This window comes from Aspergillus fumigatus, chromosome 2, assembly GCF_000002655.1.
Source record: "Aspergillus fumigatus Af293 chromosome 2, whole genome shotgun sequence".
NCBI classification, from domain to species: domain Eukaryota; kingdom Fungi; phylum Ascomycota; class Eurotiomycetes; order Eurotiales; family Aspergillaceae; genus Aspergillus; species Aspergillus fumigatus.
In genome coordinates this window covers 4136991-4158118 of record NC_007195.1, presented here as the reverse complement: position 1 = coordinate 4158118, position 21128 = coordinate 4136991, and the positions used below count along the sequence as shown (strand labels likewise).

The 21128-nt window shown below is 49.3% G+C and overlaps 9 protein-coding genes across 9 annotated transcripts; 4 read left to right on the top strand and 5 right to left on the bottom strand.

Moving 5' to 3' along the window:
- The first annotated feature begins 830 nt into the window (after positions 1 to 830).
- On the top strand, positions 831 to 2066 carry AFUA_2G15740 (putative short chain dehydrogenase/oxidoreductase). The gene is made up of 2 exons (XM_750816.3): positions 831 to 1256; positions 1354 to 2066. The coding sequence occupies exons 1-2, from the start codon at positions 1007 to 1009 to the stop codon at positions 2031 to 2033; spliced, it is 930 nt and encodes a 309-aa protein (XP_755909.2). The 5' UTR covers positions 831 to 1006; the 3' UTR covers positions 2034 to 2066.
- A 160-nt stretch (positions 2067 to 2226) lies between these two features.
- Positions 2227 to 4321, bottom strand: AFUA_2G15730 (uncharacterized protein). Its single transcript, XM_077804222.1, has 4 exons — positions 3775 to 4321; positions 3062 to 3717; positions 2937 to 3004; positions 2227 to 2886 (listed from the first exon to the last, which is right to left on the bottom strand). Exons 1-4 carry the CDS (start codon positions 4145 to 4147, stop codon positions 2280 to 2282), a joined length of 1704 nt encoding a protein of 567 aa, XP_077660383.1. The 5' UTR covers positions 4148 to 4321; the 3' UTR covers positions 2227 to 2279.
- A 300-nt stretch (positions 4322 to 4621) lies between these two features.
- AFUA_2G15720 (uncharacterized protein) lies at positions 4622 to 5794 on the bottom strand (the record flags this gene model as incomplete). The annotated part of the gene is made up of 2 exons (XM_750814.1): positions 4622 to 5313; positions 5383 to 5794. 2 exons carry the CDS (start codon positions 5792 to 5794, stop codon positions 4622 to 4624), a joined length of 1104 nt encoding a protein of 367 aa, XP_755907.1.
- Positions 5795 to 6119: 325 nt separating this feature from the next.
- AFUA_2G15710 (GILT family protein) lies at positions 6120 to 8603 on the bottom strand. The gene is made up of 3 exons (XM_750813.2): positions 7731 to 8603; positions 7063 to 7683; positions 6120 to 6997 (listed from the first exon to the last, which is right to left on the bottom strand). Exons 2-3 carry the CDS (start codon positions 7509 to 7511, stop codon positions 6493 to 6495), a joined length of 954 nt encoding a protein of 317 aa, XP_755906.1. The 5' UTR covers positions 7512 to 7683; positions 7731 to 8603; the 3' UTR covers positions 6120 to 6492.
- A 1541-nt stretch (positions 8604 to 10144) lies between these two features.
- On the top strand, positions 10145 to 13238 carry AFUA_2G15700 (hexokinase family protein; the record flags this gene model as incomplete). Its single annotated transcript, XM_750812.2, has 3 exons — positions 10145 to 10718; positions 10918 to 11907; positions 11999 to 13238. The coding sequence occupies exons 2-3, from the start codon at positions 11267 to 11269 to the stop codon at positions 13236 to 13238; spliced, it is 1881 nt and encodes a 626-aa protein (XP_755905.2). The 5' UTR covers positions 10145 to 10718; positions 10918 to 11266.
- Positions 13239 to 13963: 725 nt separating this feature from the next.
- On the bottom strand, positions 13964 to 14368 carry AFUA_2G15690 (uncharacterized protein; the record flags this gene model as incomplete). The annotated part of the gene is made up of 1 exon (XM_750811.1): positions 13964 to 14368. The coding sequence occupies one exon, from the start codon at positions 14366 to 14368 to the stop codon at positions 13964 to 13966; it is 405 nt and encodes a 134-aa protein (XP_755904.1).
- Positions 14369 to 14562: 194 nt separating this feature from the next.
- Positions 14563 to 15364, top strand: AFUA_2G15680 (transcription initiation factor IIA subunit gamma). The gene is made up of 3 exons (XM_750810.2): positions 14563 to 14666; positions 14720 to 14867; positions 14975 to 15364. Exons 1-3 carry the CDS (start codon positions 14626 to 14628, stop codon positions 15119 to 15121), a joined length of 336 nt encoding a protein of 111 aa, XP_755903.1. The 5' UTR covers positions 14563 to 14625; the 3' UTR covers positions 15122 to 15364.
- Positions 15365 to 15446: 82 nt separating this feature from the next.
- AFUA_2G15670 (uncharacterized protein) lies at positions 15447 to 17080 on the top strand. Its single transcript, XM_750809.2, has 3 exons — positions 15447 to 15742; positions 15799 to 15844; positions 15903 to 17080. Exons 1-3 carry the CDS (start codon positions 15568 to 15570, stop codon positions 16807 to 16809), a joined length of 1128 nt encoding a protein of 375 aa, XP_755902.2. The 5' UTR covers positions 15447 to 15567; the 3' UTR covers positions 16810 to 17080.
- Positions 17081 to 19372: 2292 nt separating this feature from the next.
- AFUA_2G15660 (aldehyde dehydrogenase family protein) lies at positions 19373 to 21073 on the bottom strand (the record flags this gene model as incomplete). The annotated part of the gene is made up of 3 exons (XM_750808.2): positions 20505 to 21073; positions 19548 to 20432; positions 19373 to 19486 (listed from the first exon to the last, which is right to left on the bottom strand). The coding sequence occupies exons 1-3, from the start codon at positions 20919 to 20921 to the stop codon at positions 19373 to 19375; spliced, it is 1416 nt and encodes a 471-aa protein (XP_755901.1). The 5' UTR covers positions 20922 to 21073.
- Positions 21074 to 21128: the final 55 nt, after the last annotated feature.

Below are 21128 nucleotides of genomic sequence, written 5' to 3'. Positions count from 1 at the left end.
AAGCCGAAGGAGATGATTGAACGGGATTGCGTTCCGCAAAATGTTGGAGCGGAGTAGAGCTAGAGCTTCTACTACATGAAATGCTGCCCTTATCAATTTATCAGTTCATTCCCGTTAGATAATGGTCTGAGATTCTTCGTGCCAGTAATGCTCCATAAATGCCCCACTTTGGCATTCCTGGGGCAGGGAAAACTCCTGGAGCTCAATTCGCAATACTCTACGTCACCACCGAGCCACGAGTCGAATCATCGCATCTGGGTCTGGTCGATAACCCATGTATGATCTCGTATGTGCTCAGTATGAATTGCAATGGAGCTCAGGGATTATTACAATGTACAGTTTTGCAAGACATGATCATCCTGCTGGAGCAGGACTCATAGTTGATATGTATACGGAGGTATACAGGAATCAACCTGAGAGTGGTATCTCCAGGCCCAGTGTCTCGGACTCCCAGTTTTGGACATCCCGTGCAGCTCAGGTGGGCCATTCCGGGAAGAAACATGGACGGTCATCTATTCCTTCGATCTACTGATCACGTCTTTTACCGTCTTCGGCAATCAAGTATCTTTCAAAAGTAACAAAAGTCACGATCCTGACTGGAGACGGTTGCCTCAAATGCTGTGGCAAGCTCTATCTCTTGGCGCCTGTCGTGCATTAACAGGGTCATCGTACCCTGGTTGTTCCCAGGCGATCCAGTGTCTGGGTCATATTGTATCATCGTGAGAGCAGCTCTAGAATTTCTAGACTCCATCAGGGCCATCACGAGGCCATTTTGTTTTCTATCCCTCTGCCTTGCTTCTTCTGTAGCAACTGATATCATGCCGCTGTCTCAAGTGGTATAAACTTAGGACTCTCCTAGCATAGATCTCGAGTATGTAGAATCTTTAAGTGTCCGATTGTATGCTGCCAGTCTTTTGACATTTTACCTGGTCATTTGTCATTTGTCTCTTATCTCTGAACCTTGTACTCAGTTAATCCACAAATCTACAAAACTTGACTTTAAGTCATGTCTTTGACTCTGACGCGGTCGCTGACCGCAGCGCGGCTAAGGCTACCATACACTTCGCTTCATCCATGCCTACGATTAACATATTCCACCGCGACCAATGAGCAACACATCCAAAGAAAGCTTCCCCGGATGAGACCGCATCGATTCAAAGAGTTTGATCTTGCGGACCGCGTCTACGCCGTCACCGGTGGCGGCAGAGGTCTGGGGCTGGCCATGGCTGAAGCGCTGATGGAAGCCGGAGCCAAAGGTACAGATCTCTCCTCGACTTCAACCTCAAGCAGATACGCCGGTGCACTCTGCTAACCTCTCTCTCTCTCTCTCTCTCTCTCTCTCTCTCAAACCAGTATACTGCCTAGATCGTCTTGAGAAACCACACCCGGAATTCGAAACCGCCAAAGGCCAAGCCGAAAAGGAATACGGCGGCGCGCTGGACTACCGACGCATCGACGTGCGCAACGAACCAGAGGTCAACGACGTCTTCGCCGAAATCGCCTCCCGCGATAAGCGACTGGACGGCCTCATCGCCGCCGCAGGCATCAACCACCTGCAGAGCGCGCTGGAGCACTCCCAGTCGGCCCTGAACGAAGTCATGCAGATCAACTACAACGGCGTGTTCAACTCCGCCACGGCAGCAGCACGCCAGATGTTCAATTACCAACAGAAGGGGTCCATCCTGCTCGTTGCAAGTATGAGCGGGCTCATCGCCAACAAGGGCATGACCTCGCCCGTGTACAACTCGTCCAAGGCGGCTGTGATCCAGCTCGCGCGGTCCCTGGCGATGGAGTGGGGCCGGCGCGGGATCCGGGTTAATAGTCTCTGTCCGGGACACATCCTCACGCCCATGGTCGAGCTAGTGTTTGAGCAGAATCCGGCTGCAAAAGCCACCTGGGAGGCGGAGAATATGCTCGGTCGGCTGGCGTGTCCGGAGGAGTTCAGGGGTGCGGCGCTCTTCGCGCTCAGTGATGCCAGTAGCTTTATGACAGGCAGCACGATGATCATTGATGGTGGTCATACTGCGTGGTGAGCTCTGCGATCTTGATCACTGCCGGGGTTCGGAGTAAGCATCTTCCTGCATTTTGATGCCTTGGGTAATCGGCTCACTGGGACGAAAGTACATGACCCTTGTCCTTTGCTTATACGATAAAGCAACTTCATTTCTATTTACGCTTCTTAGCAAATATATCAATAGTAATATTTAATCTGGGCTCAATACATACCATGCCTTTCAAGCAACCCGACTCGTAAACGCAGCAGCAAACACGGACTCGTCTTATAGAATATTCACAAATCTCTCTTCAACACTGTGATTGAACTGATTTCCATCCATAAGGACCCGCCGCGTTTCCATCTCACCGTCAGCATCTCCTTTCCGATCCGCTGCACGAACCCCCCTCTGCAGCATGGCTCTCAGCACGATCGCAAGGACAGCCACCACGACCATGAAGAAAGAGCACGTCGCCATCCCGCGTACGTACCACGGGCCCTCACTGCGCGGGTACAGCCTCGTCCCGAGTAGCGGCCCACACTGCCCGATGAGGTTGAGGATCGCCATGCTGGCTCCCTTGCCTTCCTTTGCGGCGCGGTTGTCCATCGTCCACGTGATGATGAGGGTGATGGCAGAGAAGAAGCCTGACGTGGCGGGGTAGACGCAGGCGTATCGGATAAAGGTCTGGACGCCGGCGGATAGGTGCTCATGGTAGTAGCCTGTAGCCGCGATGGCGAGATAGGCGAATGAAGAAATCAGGGCGTGGGCGATGAGGTAGGGGCTGCGGCTTCTGTGCCGGTCGGATAGGTATGCTGTTGCAAGGACTACCATGAAGGCGATGAGGTAAGGAGGTGCGCAGAGGGCTTGAGCGGAGAGGGAGGAGTAGCCCATGCTGTTAAAATGAGTGCATTGATCAACTGGGTTACTCATTCCAGGGCTTACTCTTCTATGATGGTGGGCAGGAACACAGGCATGGAGCTGAAAGCGACATTGCAGCTGAAGAACATAAACTATAGTAGCTGCACGTCAGTTAAACTCAAGGCTGGAGAGATATGACTTCCACGAACAGCTGTCACATAAGATTTGGGATCCGACAACGCCTTGGCGACTTCCCTCCAATTGAACTTCCTGGAATCGGGCCCACAATAGTCGGACCTGGTCTCTCCCAGCCGTAACTTGGCTACCATTCTCTCTCTGGGCTCAAGAAAACGAGCGCTCTCAGGCGAGTCAGGGATCAGTATCCACGCAAAGACCGCAACAAACACACTGGGAAATCCTTCGACCAGGAAAAGCGTCCGCCACGGTGCAATGGGGCCATTACTGCTGACCTTGACAATCAGCCATGCGAGACTACTCGCGAATGAAGTCGCCAAGGGAGCCGCTGAGATAAACAGTCCGTTTCGTAAAGCGAGTTCTTCCCGCTTGTAGAACAGGGAGAGATAGAACGGCACGCCAGGGCCAAATGCCGCTTCCGTGATGCCTAGAAAGGCTCGCAGAACCACGAGGGTGCTGAATGAAGTAGCCAGTGACTGGAAGGATGCAACAAGACCCCATCCGCATACACACAGGGAGATGTAGATGTGGGGAGAAACGATCCGGTACATGAGGGTCATCCACTCAAAGAGGATATACGTGATGTAGAAAGCTGTTAAAAGCCATTCATATTGTGAAGATGAAAGACGCAGATCATCCATGAGCCCAGCAATTTTTGCATTTCCAATATCTGCAACAGTCAGCCATTTGATGTACTGTTTCAGTTCCGAAACAGTGAACAACTCACTCGAACGATCCAGGAACGAGAGCAGGTAGAGGAGGGCCAAGAATGGAACCAGCTTGCGGTCAAACTTCTTCACGACTTGCTTTTCTTCCGCTGTCGTGTACCTTGCATCGCCTACAGCCTCTTTGGGCTTCGCTTCCTGATCGTCATAGGAATCGTAGCCTTCATGTTGGCCCTCATCGTCGGAATTAGTGTCCGCTTCTGCGCGAAAGTCCGTTTGCAATCTCAACAACCCAGCTGGCGGCCGTTCAGAACTCGAAGACGCATTTTCATTGTCAGTTGTTCCGGAATCTGGAGTATACTGCGCGCTAACCGGTGTCCCTGTGCTGGAGCTACAAGAGGCTGCCTCGGTCGGCTGCTCAAGATAGGAGGCCATCTGCGGAGTAATCGATGTATGAAATGTCCGTGTTTTCCGGATCAAGGATCCATTTCCATTCGAGGGAAATCTCGAAAGCCAGATAGAGATATCCAAGATATGTGATTCTAGCACTTATCGTAAGGTCATCTGACATTGGAGGTCTAAGCCTGGTGGGATTAAGTACAGGGGGTTAGACAGGCACAAGGCAGAGCACGTGGCATACACTAGGAGAGATGATTTGCGCCAAGGACAGATGCTGCACGGCTAAGATCCACCGGCATCCTCTACAAAAGTATCGGGGCACGGGGAACTCATCACTTAGCTCTGGACGAAGAAGGGCCAGCCTTTTTTCGTGTTGTGTCTTGGATATTGGTCATTGACAGTGGCCTGAGAATAATCCGGTCTTCACACTGCGACTCAATAGTCAACACTCAAACGTCGGTGCGACGGATGATTGATTGACAAACCATAAGTCAAGAAGAGGCATCACATTCATCCCACGGGACTCGACCTCTGAGGCCTGTAAGAGTCGACCAGGAATCGTGAACGCTTCCTAGGGCGCAAGAACTTGGGGGCCAGGGGAGGCTTCTCATCGAAATGGCGCCCTCGACCACCTGTAAGAGCAATAGCTTTATCTCTCATGATGGCAAACCACCTTTCAAGGTCCGGAATAGCCTCGTGGTCCTTCATATTGTTGGCACGGAGGTATGTCAGAGCATTTTCGGCTGAGTCTCGTACAAATCGAACAGTGTTTAGATCGCTTGCTGTCTCCTGTCGTCTTCTGTTGATGTGCTCATCTCTGGCTTTGAAGAAGACGTCAAGAAGCCGCTCCACTCGACTTTGGAGGCTCTCTTCATTCCATTTTCTTTTCAGGGAAGCTTTCGTATCTGCTTTGCTGGAATTGTAGTTCTTCATAGGCTCTTTGCCGGCCATGCGGGCTCGTTCATTCCGCCCGTTCTCGCGATCATGTTTCCGTGTATCCGCTTTATCAAGAATAACATTCTGTCCTTCAGGCTTTGATTCGCAAAAGTCTTCAGACAAGCCTTTGGTATCTTCTGAGTGAAGGCCAAACTCCTTTGTCGGTTCGCTGCTGCTATTGGTAATGGCAGGGACTTGTCCATCCAACTCCAGGGTAGGCTCTTCAGAATTGGTCGACTCCGCGTTGGGAAACATTGATGAGGGCGCTGAAATCATCAAACTTGCAGGTTAGCATGATTGAGTGAAGAAATAGATAACATTTACTGTGGACAAACCCTTGGCCAAAGCCTGATGCAGCCCAAGACGCTTAGTGGCCACATTCAGGCTGTACGAAGTGTTGGCAATAGGCACAATCCCCAGATACTCAGTCAGGTAGAGCTCAAGGACGCTCAGTTCCGCAGGCTCGTTTCCATTTTTTGACAACGTCAACAGAGCTTTATCGTAGATGGTGATCTGACCGTCATTAAAGTTCTGAGAGCGGCATCTGGCCAGTGAAACCTGAAGCCGGACAGCGCTGACGAGGAGATCGGATTTCTCAGTGCTTCTGAGGATATCGCGGAGGGCGGGACTGGGACATTTGATCTTGAAGTATTTGTGCACTAGCTCATCGACCTTCTTTTGCAGGTCAATTCCCCTACGGCGGCTGCTCTTAGGGGACGAGTTTTCTTGCATCCAGGACGAAGCCATTGAGTTTAGAGATGCTCTTAGGGAAGGTTTGTTGGTGAGTCTAGAGGAGCAATGAGTACAGGTCTGATTGTAAGCAACGAATAGTTAGATGAAGACTAGCTCCATGAAAGGAAATGAGTGCGGTGTTGAGGTCGTACCTCAGGTATGAGATGAAAGGAGAGATTTGGTGGCTGTGGAAAGCGAAAGAAGACTCTACAGATGAGATGTGTTTCTCGCAGTTCACACATGGCTAGTGGGAGAAGCAGATGCAACTAACTTGGGACGAAGAATGAGGCAAAGCTCTGGGATCCATCCTTATTGAGCAATCTACTCTATGCTCTAGAAGCTGCCTGTCAAGACCTTACACAACAGAAGCCTTTGAAGGCAGGCCTCTGTCAATGGGGTCGCTTTTCTAAAAAGGAATATCAGGATCTTTGGCCAAATCAACGTCTCTCTACCTCATATTGTTATATTGCTCACTCAAAGGTATTGACTGCATTGAGATGTATCTATTGCCTGACACGTTTCAATCAATGTGAAGAGTCAATAGTGAATATGAGAGCATTATTTTTAAAAACATAATTCCGTGTTGTAAAAAGAATAATGCAGAGTAATTGAACAGTATCCTAGAATTGAACAATAGCATTAACGCGTCATGATGGACCCTGAGGCAAAATTATCAGATCAATTCCAACATTAAGTTATTCGCGAGCCATTACTTAATTCCGCTCTCTCCAAATCCTCTCGATCTCCTCAACAAGGACAGAAATCTGACTACCTCTTCCTCCTTGGGCACAGTCTTTCCACAGGCCGTCGTCACGAACACACCACACTTGCTCATCTAGCCGGACGGTACAGCTAGTTCTGACACCAAGCGCCTCGCTGTACAGGGCACTCTTGCGGAGCAGCGCGATACCGCTAAGGGGATCCTTGTCCCCTCCGTGATGGCCAGGGTCATCGTTCTGCTGGCTGGCACACTCGTTTAAGGCATCAAAATCGATGCCATGTTCCAAAGCGCACTGCTCGACGAATGAGCGCTCTGGGATCTTCTCATAGGAACTGATCAGACAATTGGCGAAGCCCAGGGAGCGGATCGTTGGGGTGCGAGGCATGCTTCGTCCCTCTGGTGGGAAAGGGAGATTTGCAGCACAGAGAATGAGCATGTCGCCTATGCATTCAGCAGGACCATGCTTGCATACTACATCGGTAGATTTGTTGGATACACTTTAGTTTGCTCAGCCTGCGGACCAGTTGCATCTTCCGGGGAGGAAGGTCTTGCACTAGCGTACCTTGCAATGAATGCCAATCCGAAGTCTACTTTATCACTGATCTGCTCCATGGCAGGTACTACCAATTTTTGCAGACAATCACGGGCGTCTGGGCATTTGCTCATGACGTGAGCTTCCAGCAGAACTTTGTTGTCGCCCACTGATGCCTCAGGCTTGTTCTCCGTCAGTGGCACCACATCACCCCCCGTGAAGGGCGAAACAGAGAAGCCATCATCCAGCCTTTTCGACGAAGGACGACATGAATGCAAGAAGAATTTAGGGACAGGTGTAGGGAGCCAGTTAAGAACACTAAAAAGGGCGAATCCAAGCGATATGACCATTAAGGAACGTCGCAGGAAATGTGATGCCGGTCGGTTGCAGCGGGAATGGCTGGAGGCAGCCTCACCAGATTCGACTGCACCAAGATCATGGAGACCTCCCTTCTGATCTTGAAACTGTACCTTCTCCATAACTATCCGTACTTCACCGACCTTTATCAACAGGTACGTTATGATTGATGCGGGGAAGAGGTTAAATTCGGAGGAAGTGGGGGAAGCAGTGTTATTGACGGGTCAATTAATCGATCGATGTGACTGTGGAGGCCCGTAGAAAGCGTCTCAAAGATGTGAGCATATTCAGCGCCTAAAGCTAATTAGTGGCGTTGCAAGGTGAGCATCACGGAGTACCACATTCACTATTAATAGACCATCCGCTCAATGCCGACTTCTGTACGCATATCTCATCAATCGAGACTGCAAGCCTCAACCTTTCTGTTCGTGGATCCTTCGATCTTCATCCATCTGATTTCTTGGCAATTGCAGGGGCAACATCAACATCTTCATCTTAGAATGTTCAAATAAGCTAGAGACGAGATGCCAGAACTATCAATAGGCATCCAATGCTTGAATGACACATACCCCTGTTCGTGATCCTTTTCGAGATTGCAACGTTGTATCTGGTTAGATTAAAGCATACCTTGTTCTTCCTAATTAAGGCCCTGGCTCAAGTGTTACGTCGCCTGCTCCAGGGCACCCAACACCTTGCACCCTTCTGCAATAATAATCGTGACATTATCTGCAGATCCATCGTCTCATGTCGAGTTTGGCCGAAATAGTGCCGAACCCAGGCCACGGATTAGCTCACCAAAGCAACCAAGAGGCAGAAGTCTTCCATCTCTCATAAAACCGTCATGCAACACTGACAGCTACCTCGAGTTTAGAGAGATAAAAAGAGTAAAAAGAAAAACGAAGAAAGGCATTTTCGCTTATCGACTCTACCAGTAGGTAGCATAAGGTAGATACAACAGTTAGAAGCCCAACTGTCATGCTTGCTGACACAAGAGGTATCAGTGAGCAACAAATAGCAATAGATACGCATTGAGAGATGATCCCCCAAAGTGAAGAGGTATCTCGAAATCGTTGGAGGCTTGGAGCTATCGGCATCGTTTGACGCCCTATAGACAGCTAGATTCTTGGCTTGAGCCCACGTATATATGAGCATTCGGCTAAATCATCCCTGTTCATTCCAGCAACCAGTTACGGATCCCATAAATACCGAATCTTCAGTGGTGTGCCTGGCACCATAATAGGGGCTCTTAAATGAAATCATCTACTCTGAGATCAGCAGCTTCCTATCCGAGGTCACCACATCAAGGGGCAAGTCGGAAGATGTCTAGTCCAGCTTGTTCTCTGCTATGTTCGTCGTAATTAGTACAAGCAGATATTGACTAGGACATATCGGAATGGCCGAAATCCAGATTACCATCCTTGCAAAAGTCGAGATTCATGGAGAACAATAAATTCCTTGTAGCTTGAATCGGTTGATTCAAAGCCCGAGGCATTTCCGAATGGCTCCATTACCACTCGCTGGTTCCAGCGCTTAAATTTTTTTGCAGTTCCTTTAGACGTTAGAGGTTGTTGCTACCGCGTATAACAGTACATCTGCACCGTTCGTAACCATGCCTCTCATGACTAGCAAGGCGCGACATCATTGACCATACTGGACAGAAGATCGATAAGCTGAGAAAGTCGCCTATGGTGACCAGCTTCAGTGGGGACTATATCAGAATGGCTCTGACGAAGCTCAAAATTTGTCGGCTGCTCATCCCCAAATCTCAAAGTATGCAGCGAGATGTGCATATCCTGTCACAGATGTCACCGGACAGATGGCCCAACTCCGTCGGTTCGATAACACCAACGTCACTCCGATCTCGGAGTCTGGGCAGGGTCTAGCCTAGAATCCAAGTAAACGTGATATATAGTCTATGCGGGGTGTGAACATCGTCACTGCCAAACTGGTGCCCAATGTGATCACTGATGTTGCTATCGACCGGAAGAAGGCCTCTCAAATCGCAAGCTGACGAGAGAGCCAGCCAGTTTTTGAACGCGGTGCTAAGGCGTCCATGAATGGGATTAGGGTGAAGAGTATAAGAACCGATCGGGAGCTGTAAGCCGTCACCCAGGAATAGCATGTTTCATCAGGGACCTAAATCATAGTGCCATTACGATCCACATGTAGTAGTGGGTAACCCTGGCGAATCGGGGAATTCAGTCTTTGAGGTTCGAAGATAGAAACACTCGATACAGACCAGTCGATGAAAAGAAATTTCGAGACTGGTCGCAGTGGATTTAATTCTTTAATACTTGTGACTCCGTACGGTGTGGTGTACTGATAGTTAGTCTGTACATTTTTAAGGAGACCCACCATTTACTACCACATGGCTTCTTTGGGTTGACATAGATAATCCGTGCCCATGTCCCGCAGCCAGTCTCGAGTGAGCAGTAGCTCGACTGCTCCGTAAATATCTAGTATTGTTGGGGATTTAAAGTTTCATATTCCTTTTTCTTTTCGTCTCGTATTTTGTTGGCTTTCAGCTGTCCCTTAAATGGGGAAACAGAAGTATGTGTCGAACCAGTGGGACCCCTCTCAAGGAGGCCAGTTCTCCGGAAGTCGTGAAGGTGAGAATAATGCTCTGTCCAGAGTTGACTTCCTTACGAAAGTCTGGCGATAGAACAAATTATCACATGGGTAGATGGAGGAGTTGTGAATAGGCACTGTCAAGTGGAGAGGCATGAATACAAGATGACTGAAGGGCGGAGAACTGGTAAGAGAGGAAACATCAACAATCAATCAAACAATCAACAATATGCTAAATGATGAACAGAGCATATTTACGACGAAAGGTGTTAATCTTACCAGTGCCAGAGAATATCTGAGTCATTCACAGCTGTCGTCAACCACAAATGATGTCTTAGGCTGTCATTGCTCGGATTGATTCAGCAGGGTCACATCGTCTCATGCCGAAGGTCGCATTTGCTCCATCTGCAGCGGCTTTGAAGCAACTGAAGCTACTACGTACTTACTTCCGTATTCCTCCTAAGATCTTCCATCTTTCCCACTCTTATTTCCCTCCACCCCCCTTCCAGCAGCACCTCACCGTTGAATAATTACCTTTCCTTTCCTTTCCTCTCCCGTGTTGTGGAGAATAATGGCTTCGTATCCACTGGCTGGTCCTGTTTAGACCCTTTTCTTACTCCCTCTGGCTAGTCTGTCTATACTTAATAGCCCTTTCTTTCTTTCCACATCACATACCTAGTCGCCTTTCGACATAACCAGCTTCTGCCTCAACTGTGGAGAATCAGTGCTGATTACGTCCACATAGGTATTATCGAGGATAGGTAATTTAATTTCCCCCATCCTTGTTTGTGCCAATAGGTTGTTTTCTTTTTTGCGCGCAATCACTATCCTACTCTGTGACCACTGCCCTTGCCATTAGTCCTACGGTTCCCTCAGATCTTTTGCTGTCATTGGCACTTCAGGATGTTCTTCGGATTCAGGCAGTCCTCGCAACTTGTGGCTCACTGATTCCAATTTTAGAGATACGAATCTTGCTCGTCCACTTACTCTCTTGATCCTTCGCCCTCGCACCGGAGCTTCCTCTTCTCCGTAATAACAGCTTCGAAGGACCCGTGCAGATCCATGCGCCTTGACGACCAGGCCCTCAATCTTGTTTCCAGCCCAAGCTCATCATTTGAACGACCTGTGACAATCCAAGGGAGCGGAATCAACAAGACCTGTTCCTGCCATTGAGACATGCGCTGGCCGTGCATGGCATAACCTTGATTACATACGTTCGCTTCCTATGAGTCTACTCGAATAACCTTTTCGGATTTCATTTATTCCACTTGATCGGCTCATTTCGCATTCTCACACATCCAGGAGATCTATGATGACACCGATGGACGTGATGGAGGCAGAGAACAGCAGGGATGAGGAACATGATATACATGAAGACGTAATCGACGTCGAAGAGGATGAGGAAGAAAATTTGTCCGAGCTTGATCCTTCACAGAAGGAGTACCTAGAGTACCAACGTAGGCTTGATGATTTTCTGTCGCCCTTGGTCCTTGACGAAGCAGTCCTCTACAGACTTGCGCGCCGCTTCTCGAGCACATACCGCCACCTAGCATTACACTCTGACCAACAGTTCTTGCCCACTCCCGTCACTAGACTGCCCACGGGTCTTGAGACTGGTCGTTATCTGGCTATTGATGTTGGAGGAAGCAATCTGCGAGTCGCATTCATTGAACTGTTGGGAGAAGCAGCCGACTCCTATATCCGTTCAACAGACGCATCGGAACGATCGAGAGATACGCTTCGAAAGGCACAGAGACAACGAGTCAAACGGACACTAGAGAAAGCATGGCCCATACAGGAACATCTGAAGATGGATAAGGCAGAGGACCTCTTCGCATGGATTGGGGACTGTATAGCGGAAGTGGTCGCCGAAAGCTTGACATCGGACGCCACGAAGGGCAACATTCCCCAAGAATTAGACATGGGAATTACCTTCAGTTTTCCAATCATGTGAGTATCCTTGTCATGAAAGTCGTCACATGTTATTAGTTTCTCTCGTTTGACTCTGGTGCAATTCCGTTTTGCTGACAAAGCCCTACAGGCAAGAGTCGCTCGCGGAAGCTACGCTGATGCCGATGGGCAAAGGGTTTGCTATCACCTCGGATCTCAATCTTCGTAACATCCTGCTTCATGGTTATGATAAGCACACCAGACGTCCTGACGAGGACGAGCCGTCGAGCAAGCGCCGGAAACTCTTTGCACTACCTAAACTGAAGATCGCCGCTATCACGAATGATGCCGTCGCTACGCTTGCGTCTCTAGCTTACTCCGTCAAGTCTCTGCCCAACAGTCGTGTCGCAATGGGTATCATTGTAGGCACAGGCTGCAACGCCACTATTCCTATGAAGCTTGAGTCTCTACATGAATCTAAAGCGGAACATGTCAAGTCAAAGATCCCGGAAGCAAAAGAAACCATTGTCAACACTGAATGGACCATTTCGGGCGCCTCTCCTCCTTTGAAAGAGCTCAATATCATAACCAAGTGGGACGAAGAGCTAGACAAAGCATGTGCACGTCCTGGGTTTCAGCCCTTTGAGTACATGACCGGTGGACGGTACATCGGAGAACTCATTCGGCTGATACTCTTTGACTACCTTACAAACATTGTTGGACTGGAGAAGAAACAGCTTCCCGCAACGCTCGTCCAGGAATATGCACTGACCACATCATACATCTCAGACAAAGTCGCTCGACCACAACGTGACGAAGATCTTGCTGCGGAATTGAACCAATCGTTACCTCCACCCGAGAGTTGCGAATGGTGCTGGGATTCTTTGACTGCGGGCGCTTTTCGGAAGATCGCTCGAGTTGTACAGACTCGATCTGCCGGGCTGATAGCCGCGGCAGTGGTTGGATTACTCGCCTGCGCACAAGAGATCGAGTTGAAGGTGGATAGCAACGAGAACTCACCGCAAAGTTCAACTGCCGCATCGCCTCAGCGCTACGGTAGCGCTAACCTGCAGGCCAGTTTGGACGAAACCACATCTTCGTCCTTGGAGGCAGGCGCTGCTAGGAATGGTCAAAGGCCGATTGTTCCAGTTCTACTGCCTACACAGACACCTGCAGATTGGCAGTCGGGCCCTGAAGAGCTTGTTGTTGCTTACACTGGTGGGATAATCCAACACTATCCCAATTTCAAGGAGACGTGCCAGCAATACATTGATCGATTGATCATGAGAACGGGCCCCCAGAAGAGCGGTAAATCAGTATTTCTGCGAGAAGCTTCGGATGGAGGAGTCATCGGTGCTGGCGTGCTTGCTGGAATGGTGAACAACAGCTAGAAATTCCTGGTTCTCCTTTGAACATTTCAAATGAAATTTTAACGAGAGATTATGATTATCATGCGGTCTAAATCTAGTCTCGAACTGGCGCTACCTGCAGGAGCCTTGATTATCTCTGTTATTCGAGATAGATGAGATTTTGGTGTTTCTTTTCTGTCCTCTGCTCAACAGGTCTTAGAGTGAATTATTTGCTCCATGCTTTTGATGCTTTTGAAGCTGAAAGGGACTTTCTACATTTTCATTCCCAGCTTTGAATGCCGGTCTCCAGAGGTCTGTATTATGACCGTTTCTGTATGGCCAATCTTATTCTTTGGTGATCAAGTTCAAAGACGGTTCTTCCTCGATCTTCTCAAACCAGCTCCGCAGGATGTTTGGGTTTGCTGGGGCGATCCTGCCTCATCCAGATGTGATACCGAGCCTGAGGACATAGTCACTGCGGATAGTCTTCGCGAGACCGGGATAACGCAATCGCAACATTGTCGTGTCAAGATCAGATTATCTCTGATGATACATAAGCTGATATGGAGTAACTGCAAGCGAAGGGATAGGCCGGCGGCGCATGACTGCAATCCATCTCAGTTCAAAGAACTGGTGGATATGCCGCAAAGCATATCTCACTCACAACAGCCTAAGTGAACAACGATGCTATATGGTGCATATCAGACTCTCGCCCCTATGGCCATGCATGCCAGGTCAGAAATTCATGGGCTTAGCCAGATGCTCGCTCAGATGTAGCGAAACATGTTGTTGCGAACACTCCGTTTCATGGCGGTTGGTTTGCCATCCTCATATTCGATACCAGAGGCCCCACCCTCACCAGACATCTGCTCGAGGCGTTCACGAAGCTCCTCGTCCGCTTGAGCAACACTTCTGGTCACTTTGGGTTTTGATTCCTGGTTGTTGTCGCGGACTTTCGATGGATCCTCGGACGGGCTCTGAACTTCGAGAAACTTTAGCAATGAGAGACGATTATTGCTTGGGTAAATCATGCACGAACCAGTCTTAGCATCTGACTTGGACGACTTTTGCGCCGTGTAACATAAGAGCCGCTTTCCAGAGCAGAGGCGTGATGTACGCACAGGCAGGCGTCCTGCCATGCACAAACTTTGGTGTATATTCATGATGTCCATTGCCAAGGAAGAGAATCTAGAGATCCAGCTCTATCAGAAGAAGTAGTTATTTCGTCTTGTACCTTCTGGGGTGGTATTCTGTTGACACTGATGTAATCATCAGTACTCCGTAGTGACGTCAATGTCACATGATACTGTGATTATATTATCACGTGATAATCGTCTCCCGCGATACGCTTCAAACCGACCCAGCCTGACTCTTACTGATACATCTTTTCGCCATCTCCTGACTTAATCGCTCACATTCAAATGACAGCATGAGTGCTCAGGCATACTATGAGTTGTATCGCGGGAGCAGGTACTGGAGGCTCAGCAAAAGCTGTGTTGCTTTTTACTGACCATTCTACCCAGTCTCGGTCTCTCCCTTACCGATACGCTCGATGACTTGATCAACGAAGGCCGGATTGAGCCCCAGCTCGCCATGAAGATTCTCTCCACGTTTGATCGTGTTATTACAGAAGTGCTCGCGGATAAAGTGCGCGCAAGGCTAACGTTCAAGGTACCTTCTTCCGTCTACAATTTGCCTGATTGATCTGGAAAACTGGGAATAGGAAAGCTCTTTTGAGAACATTGATGGTGACTGACTTGCCGTTTCTTGGACTGTAGGGCCACCTGGATACCTATCGATTCTGCGACGAAGTTTGGACCTTCCTAATTAAAGATGTTACATTCAAGTTGGACAACCAGGCGACAGTGACAGCAGATAAGGTGAAGATTGTGAGCTGCAACAGCAAGCGCCCTGGCGAGGCGTAAACACCTTCTTATGGATTTACTCATGGCGTTTTGCTGCGCTATTTTATTCACCAGGCGTTTTCCTGTACGCGATGTCACCATTTGATTCAGCTGGGCACATGGTTTCTTCATCTTTCGGGTGTTATCCTCTCGGCGTTGGGGCAAGAACTAGATTTCAAATCACGAATACCTCAATAGTCATATCAAATCAAAATACCCTAATGCATCTACCTTTCTTATTTTGCGATGAGCGAAAGTTGAGTTGATCCACAGTTTCTAGCTACTTGCCAGGTAAAATTAGATACCATCGCGGAGAGCGGGGCGGAATGACTCCCGCGCTTGCTTGTTCATCGACTGTGGAGATAATTATAGTCGGATCTCGACATTGAAGACCTTACACACAACGTTAGAAGCTCAGTGATGTCGCGTTTCGCTTCAGCAAAAATTTCGAAAGAATACAGTTCAACATGCCTCGAACTCTTCCATGGCTTATAGGTAGTGGTGCCAAAGCCGAGGACGCCAAGAGTTCAACGCGTCGACGTGAAGTGAAGCACCAGAAAGGTTCGGACCACAGAGCAGAGGAGACTTCGAAGGCATCAAAGTCTACGTCTCGCGGAGAGAAGCGAGATTTTCTTCGATCTTGTAAGTAAAAGGAGATTCTGGGGATGTACAGGTTCTTTCTGATTTGATCTACGCAGCGCCGAGTCCTCCGACGTCTCCGATCCAGCGATGTCCGTCAGAAGAGTACGCACTGCAGATCAGCACGGGGACTCACGGACCTTTACTGATATATAAACCACAGATATTTGATCGAAGGTTTCGATAATGATGATATCTACATGATGGTCGAAGACGAGTTCTACGCCATGGCGCAGACCTTCACCAAGCACCTCCACTATGCGGAATACGTCAAACGCAAGAAGGAGGCAAAACTCCAAAACGCAGCTGCAATTAAAGACCTTGCCAGACCTACTGATGGTGTCACGCCGAGAAGCGAAGAGACGAAGAGGAAGGAGGCGGCCGCCACCCTCTCAGCCCGTCAAAGGGCAGGCTTGGAGAAAATGGGCGGTACGCGGCCGCAGCTGGACTCTGATAAGGAGGAAGACGATACAGATGAAGACGACGGGCTTGCTGGTACCTCGCTAGGGTATCTTATGACGAGCCCACGGAAGGCTCGCTCACTAGTGGGTATGCAAGGTGTTAAATCGTCCACTAGGGCGGCTGCTGGGTTCGCACAGGCGTCTGGGTCGAAAAGGCGGAAGACGAATCCTGATGCGCATACCCATTCTTCGCTGAAGGCTGAAATTGAAGCAGACGATCATGTGGCGGATGCAACTGCTACGGAGGATGACGACTTGGACGTACAGGTCACCAAGACTTCCACAAGACCGACAGAAAAGAAACATTCTATTGGATCAGATGCCAACTCACCGGCCTTAAGGACCAGTTCTTCTACCCCTCAGTATACTGCCAATAATGATAAAGGAAAAAGACCCGTCCGCGTTATTCACAGGACTCCACCGTTGGGTAGATCGAGAAGAAAAGTATTCGTCGATGACTTTGACGAGCTACCAGAGCCGTCAAACCCAAACCCTTCGGCACATGGCCGGCTCATATCTCACACAACTAATAATACAAATGATCCGAACGAAAGTGGTGTAAATTCGAAAAAATCCCGTCTCAATGAAGTTCCAACATTTTTGTTTTGAACATAGAACAGCAACAATCACCAATCTCTTAGAGATATCCATTGGCGACATGCATCGAAAAGTCCAACGATCTTAAGTCAGATCCAACATTTTTGTCAAAGCGAAATTCATCACTCATGGCAAGACGGGCCCACGAGTTTGATGCTCAGCCTCCGGACATGCTCCTTGAGCTTGTCCCGTGTGGACGGCTGACGCTGAATTCCCTTGGCTGTGTCCTTCTCTAGTGCCGAGCCATGACTATGCAATGTCATCGCGCTAGGTAGAAAAATCGTCAGAACTGTTTCAAGGTTATGATTTAGCATTGGGACTAACTCATCGTCGAGGAAGAAGTTTGGCAGCTCTTCTTTGCGGAAGTTCGTTGGTGGGCCCTATGGACAATGTCAGAATTTCGCTCGAGGGATGCTGAAGGCTTTGGACTTACTATCTCCAAGACCCTATGTGTCTTCTCCTGAAATGGAGATTTCGCGAATCGGAGAATCTGTCTGAAGCACCCCATATTTGGGACCAGCTGGTAATACAATTGATGGGAAAGAAATGGAAAATGAGTGTTGAAACCCGGTTGACCGATATATGCAATAATATTCGCGACGAGAAGATCAGAAATGATGCAAGAACTAGCGGCAAGAGAATACCTTCGCAGGCTGCTTTGAACGAATGACGTTATACCAAACGATGGACTTTCGAATAAAACGCTTGAAACAATACAAAAATTCACGATAAATGAAGGACTGGTTGATGCTCTATGACATCAAGGCTATGGATTGGAGTCAGTGAAATGATTTCGACATGGACATGGCGCATTCATATATAGTGAATGTCCTCTAAGGAGCTGCAACATACAGTATGGCCTTGTTTGACGGTTTCCGCCTGCTGCAATGTAGGCTAAACTGATCAGTAGTCTCCGTGGAACGACGAGCATTGCCATAGTTTCGAGGGAAAACTTTATGAAGCGCGCTGTCGCACATTCCTTTGGCAGCTGTCCCTCGCAGCAGTGCTGCATTTGCGGGTTTTACCTAGGTGACTTGTCCCAATAAGACGGCCTCGACCGACGAGACCGTGGAATTTTCTACGGGGGAGTTCTTAGGCTCTTCTTGACGAACTCTTCCTCATTCGATCTTCGTCGAATTTTGATGAAAATGCAGGGTAACAAAATTGTCAGGCCTTGCATACTTACACTGGTGCCATCGGCTCCTTAGAAGAGGGTTGATATCACTTCTACAGCAACAGACTTTCGCGCCTGGTACATGAACTGGAGACGTGCAGCAAGCCTCCCCCTGCGCCTAGATTTCTGGGTATCACTTTGTCTAAATCGTTTACAGAGTTGCTGGGCCTTTATTCCTACTTCAGTGGCTTAAATCGACCTGTTCTAGTCCAACGTCCCAAATGTCTCAGAAAGCGGCAGTATGCATATGCATCATTTGACGTGCACAGATTGTGCCATCACGTCCTCCGCTGATAAAAATAAACCCATAGCGATAACAGCAAAGGCAATTTGCCTGATGCCTTTGCTCTATTTTGAAAAGGGCAACTTGTCTGTTGCTCATTAGTCTTGCGCTCCCCATAGGTTGCGCTCGTGGCAGTATGAAGGTTTCGATCATCTTGGGGGCTACATTAAACAGTGTTCCATCGCTCGTAACTGTTGCTGTTATCGCGATCAACATTCCTCCGTCCGTCCATATTCCGCCTCCACACGCGACGTGTATGAGGGTTGGCCGAATTCAAAACTGGACCGAAGCCAGCACAGCACCACTGGGTCCCTAATCTCCTTCCCTCGTGTACGGTCGTATGCTCTATGGGCACTGCGCGATCCAGAGGGGGGAACGAGGATTGTGCCTACGAATGTGCATATCCCTTACTTCACCAACTATGCCGCCGCAGCGGACCCCTCCTCAGTATTGGCATTCCTGTTGCCCCTTCTGGTCGATTAATTCCCATGGCTGATTGACTGCAATTTGGTTTATTTTCTTTCGATTGGCCGGTGGGCGAGGGATCCGTCTGCTTCGAAGTTGTAAAGGGAAGGTCTCGAAAATTGAAGCGTCAAATCATCCCTTGGCATGTGCAAGATTCCTTCGAGATCAAGGGAGATTGGAGTACATATGCCCTTTCCTTTCTCGCCCTATTATGCCGGTCATGGCGGCAATTGATGGGAGGCCGATAATTGTCCTGAATGCAGCAGCTGACTGGCACTTCACCACGCTTCTGGCCATCGCTAGCTCAAGTTCCTTCACCTTCGGTCCTATCCTAACCTAACCATCGTGGGAATTGCAATAAACTACATTGGCTTAGCTGCAGAGTTTGAGAAGTCTAGCTGGTGCTGAATCGGCATGACCTTTTATCGTTGGCGCGCAATCCTTAGCCGCCCTGTGACAGGAGATAGGGGACGGGCATGCCTCGTGAGGGTCGAGATCTTGAATAACCATCCCTCAAATTCTTGTCCGTCGTGAGAGTTTCCAGTGATATTATTATTACCTAGGTCTATCTCAATAGTTCGCCAATAGGGGCCTAACTCTTGGCATCACGATGGTAATGGTTGTCAAAGGATAACAAGTCACGTATGAGCAATCTACTTCGGATAATCCTTGACATGATAGCTCTTGAGCTTGACGAATTGCTCGAACCCGAACTTGCTCAACGTGACACCACGACCAGAGTTCTTCCAACCGGTCCATGCAAGGTCCTAGAGACATGTTAATCGTCATCTTCGTTGGAACCTGAACCAGAGAGTGTGCGCTACTTACCGGGCTAGGGTAGTCAGATCTGTTGATGAAGACTGTTCCCGCCTCGACTTGCTCAATGAGATCCTCAGCTCTAGGGACATCCTTCGTCCAAATGCTTGCTGTGAGTCCGAACTCGCTGTCGTTCATGAGCTTGACTGCCTCCTCGTCGCTCTCGACCTTCATCACGGGAAGCACAGGGCCAAAAGTCTCCTCCGTCATGACACGCATATTGTGATTGACGCCTGTCAGCAATGTGGGCTTGACGTAATTACCATCGGCAGGAAGATTGTCGAACGTCTCGTTGGCAGGGGTTTCGTCCCGAGCGCCCTTCTCGACCGCCTCAGCGATATGTGCCAAAATCGTCTCCTTCGCGCGCTTCGAGATGACAGGCCCAATCTGCGTAGTCTTCTCCGACGGATCCCCAACACAATATTTGCTCAACACCCTCTTCACTTCGGCGACAAACGTCTCGTAGATGTTCTTGTGGACGTACACCCGCTCAATCGCGCAGCAGCTCTGACCACTGTTGAAGATTGCCCCATCAACAATCTCCTCCGCCGCCCACGCCACATCCACGTCGTCCCGGACATAAGCCGGATCCTTGCCACCGAGCTCGAGCCCAACACTGACAATGCGATCCGACGCGGCCTTCTGAACAGCCAACCCACCAGCCACAGACCCAGTGAAGCAGATATGGTTAACCTGAGGCGACCGAACAAGCTTCTCAAGCGCCTCCGGCGTTCCGCAGTGGAAATACTGGAGCACATTCTTTGGAAGACCAGCCTCCGCGAACGCAGCAGCAACCTCCTCAACGACCGTGGGCGTCTGAGGCGACGGCTTCAAAATAACAGCATTGCCCGCCAGAATCGCCGGAATCAAGCTATTAACCAGAACCAGGTAGGGATACTATACAAATCATCGTTAGTAAAACGTCCCTCATCTCAAACAACCAACCGCACTTAGAAACCGGAAACGTACATTCCATGCAAATATAATCAGCACAACCCCCACCGGCTTCCGCTTAATAAACCTCTTGAACCCCTTCTCCTCCTCCCCAGACACAACCCCCTCTTCACCCAGCACCGACGGCGCAATCCGATTCAAGTACTGACTGCGCTTCACGGCTGTCGAGATCTCAACACCTGTGTACGAAATCGGCCGCCCCATCTGCTCCGTCAACTGGTGCGCAAGCTCATCTTTTCTCTTCTCGAGGATGGCTAGCGCGCGGTCGACAATCTGCTGTCGTTGCGTGAGGGTCGTGGACTGCGAGAAGGAGCGGAATGCCTCCTGCGCGAGGTCGGGGATGCGCTTGATCTCATCGGAGGACATGCCGGTGCGGGTGAGAATCGGGCGGTTGGTGGAGGGAGAGATAGTTGTGATTATTTCTGCGGACATATTGCCTCGGTCAGAGTACAGTGATTCGCTTGTGCAGGTCGGATGGAGAGCAGTTGAGTAGGGGCGAACAAAAGGAAATAGTTCACACACATAACTGAGGGGCCTCTACAAGTGTTATCTATGCTGGAGGGGCGTCTTGTCACGTTATCGGGTGGAGCTCCCGCTGGTGGCGGGGTCCACTACAGATTACTCTTGGATAGTCTCCGC

Coding starts and splice junctions, on each gene's coding strand:
- AFUA_2G15730 (XM_077804222.1), bottom strand. CDS start 4,147: ATGGCCTCCTATCTTGAGCAGCCGACCGAGGCAGCCTCTTGTAGCTCC. Junction 3,718..3,774: donor CTCGTTCCTGGATCGTTCGA/GTGAGTTGTTCA, acceptor TGACTGTTGCAG/ATATTGGAAATGCAAAAATT. Junction 2,887..2,936: donor CTGCCCACCATCATAGAAGA/GTAAGCCCTGGA, acceptor TCATTTTAACAG/CATGGGCTACTCCTCCCTCT.
- AFUA_2G15740 (XM_750816.3), top strand. CDS start 1,007: ATGTCTTTGACTCTGACGCGGTCGCTGACCGCAGCGCGGCTAAGGCTA. Junction 1,257..1,353: donor GATGGAAGCCGGAGCCAAAG/GTACAGATCTCT, acceptor CTCTCAAACCAG/TATACTGCCTAGATCGTCTT.
- AFUA_2G15670 (XM_750809.2), top strand. CDS start 15,568: ATGCCTCGAACTCTTCCATGGCTTATAGGTAGTGGTGCCAAAGCCGAG. Junction 15,743..15,798: donor GCGAGATTTTCTTCGATCTT/GTAAGTAAAAGG, acceptor TGATCTACGCAG/CGCCGAGTCCTCCGACGTCT. Junction 15,845..15,902: donor CAGCGATGTCCGTCAGAAGA/GTACGCACTGCA, acceptor TATAAACCACAG/ATATTTGATCGAAGGTTTCG.
- AFUA_2G15710 (XM_750813.2), bottom strand. CDS start 7,511: ATGGAGAAGGTACAGTTTCAAGATCAGAAGGGAGGTCTCCATGATCTT. Junction 6,998..7,062: donor GGATTGGCATTCATTGCAAG/GTACGCTAGTGC, acceptor AGCAAACTAAAG/TGTATCCAACAAATCTACCG.
- AFUA_2G15680 (XM_750810.2), top strand. CDS start 14,626: ATGAGTGCTCAGGCATACTATGAGTTGTATCGCGGGAGCAG. Junction 14,667..14,719: donor GAGTTGTATCGCGGGAGCAG/GTACTGGAGGCT, acceptor CATTCTACCCAG/TCTCGGTCTCTCCCTTACCG. Junction 14,868..14,974: donor GCGCAAGGCTAACGTTCAAG/GTACCTTCTTCC, acceptor CTTGGACTGTAG/GGCCACCTGGATACCTATCG.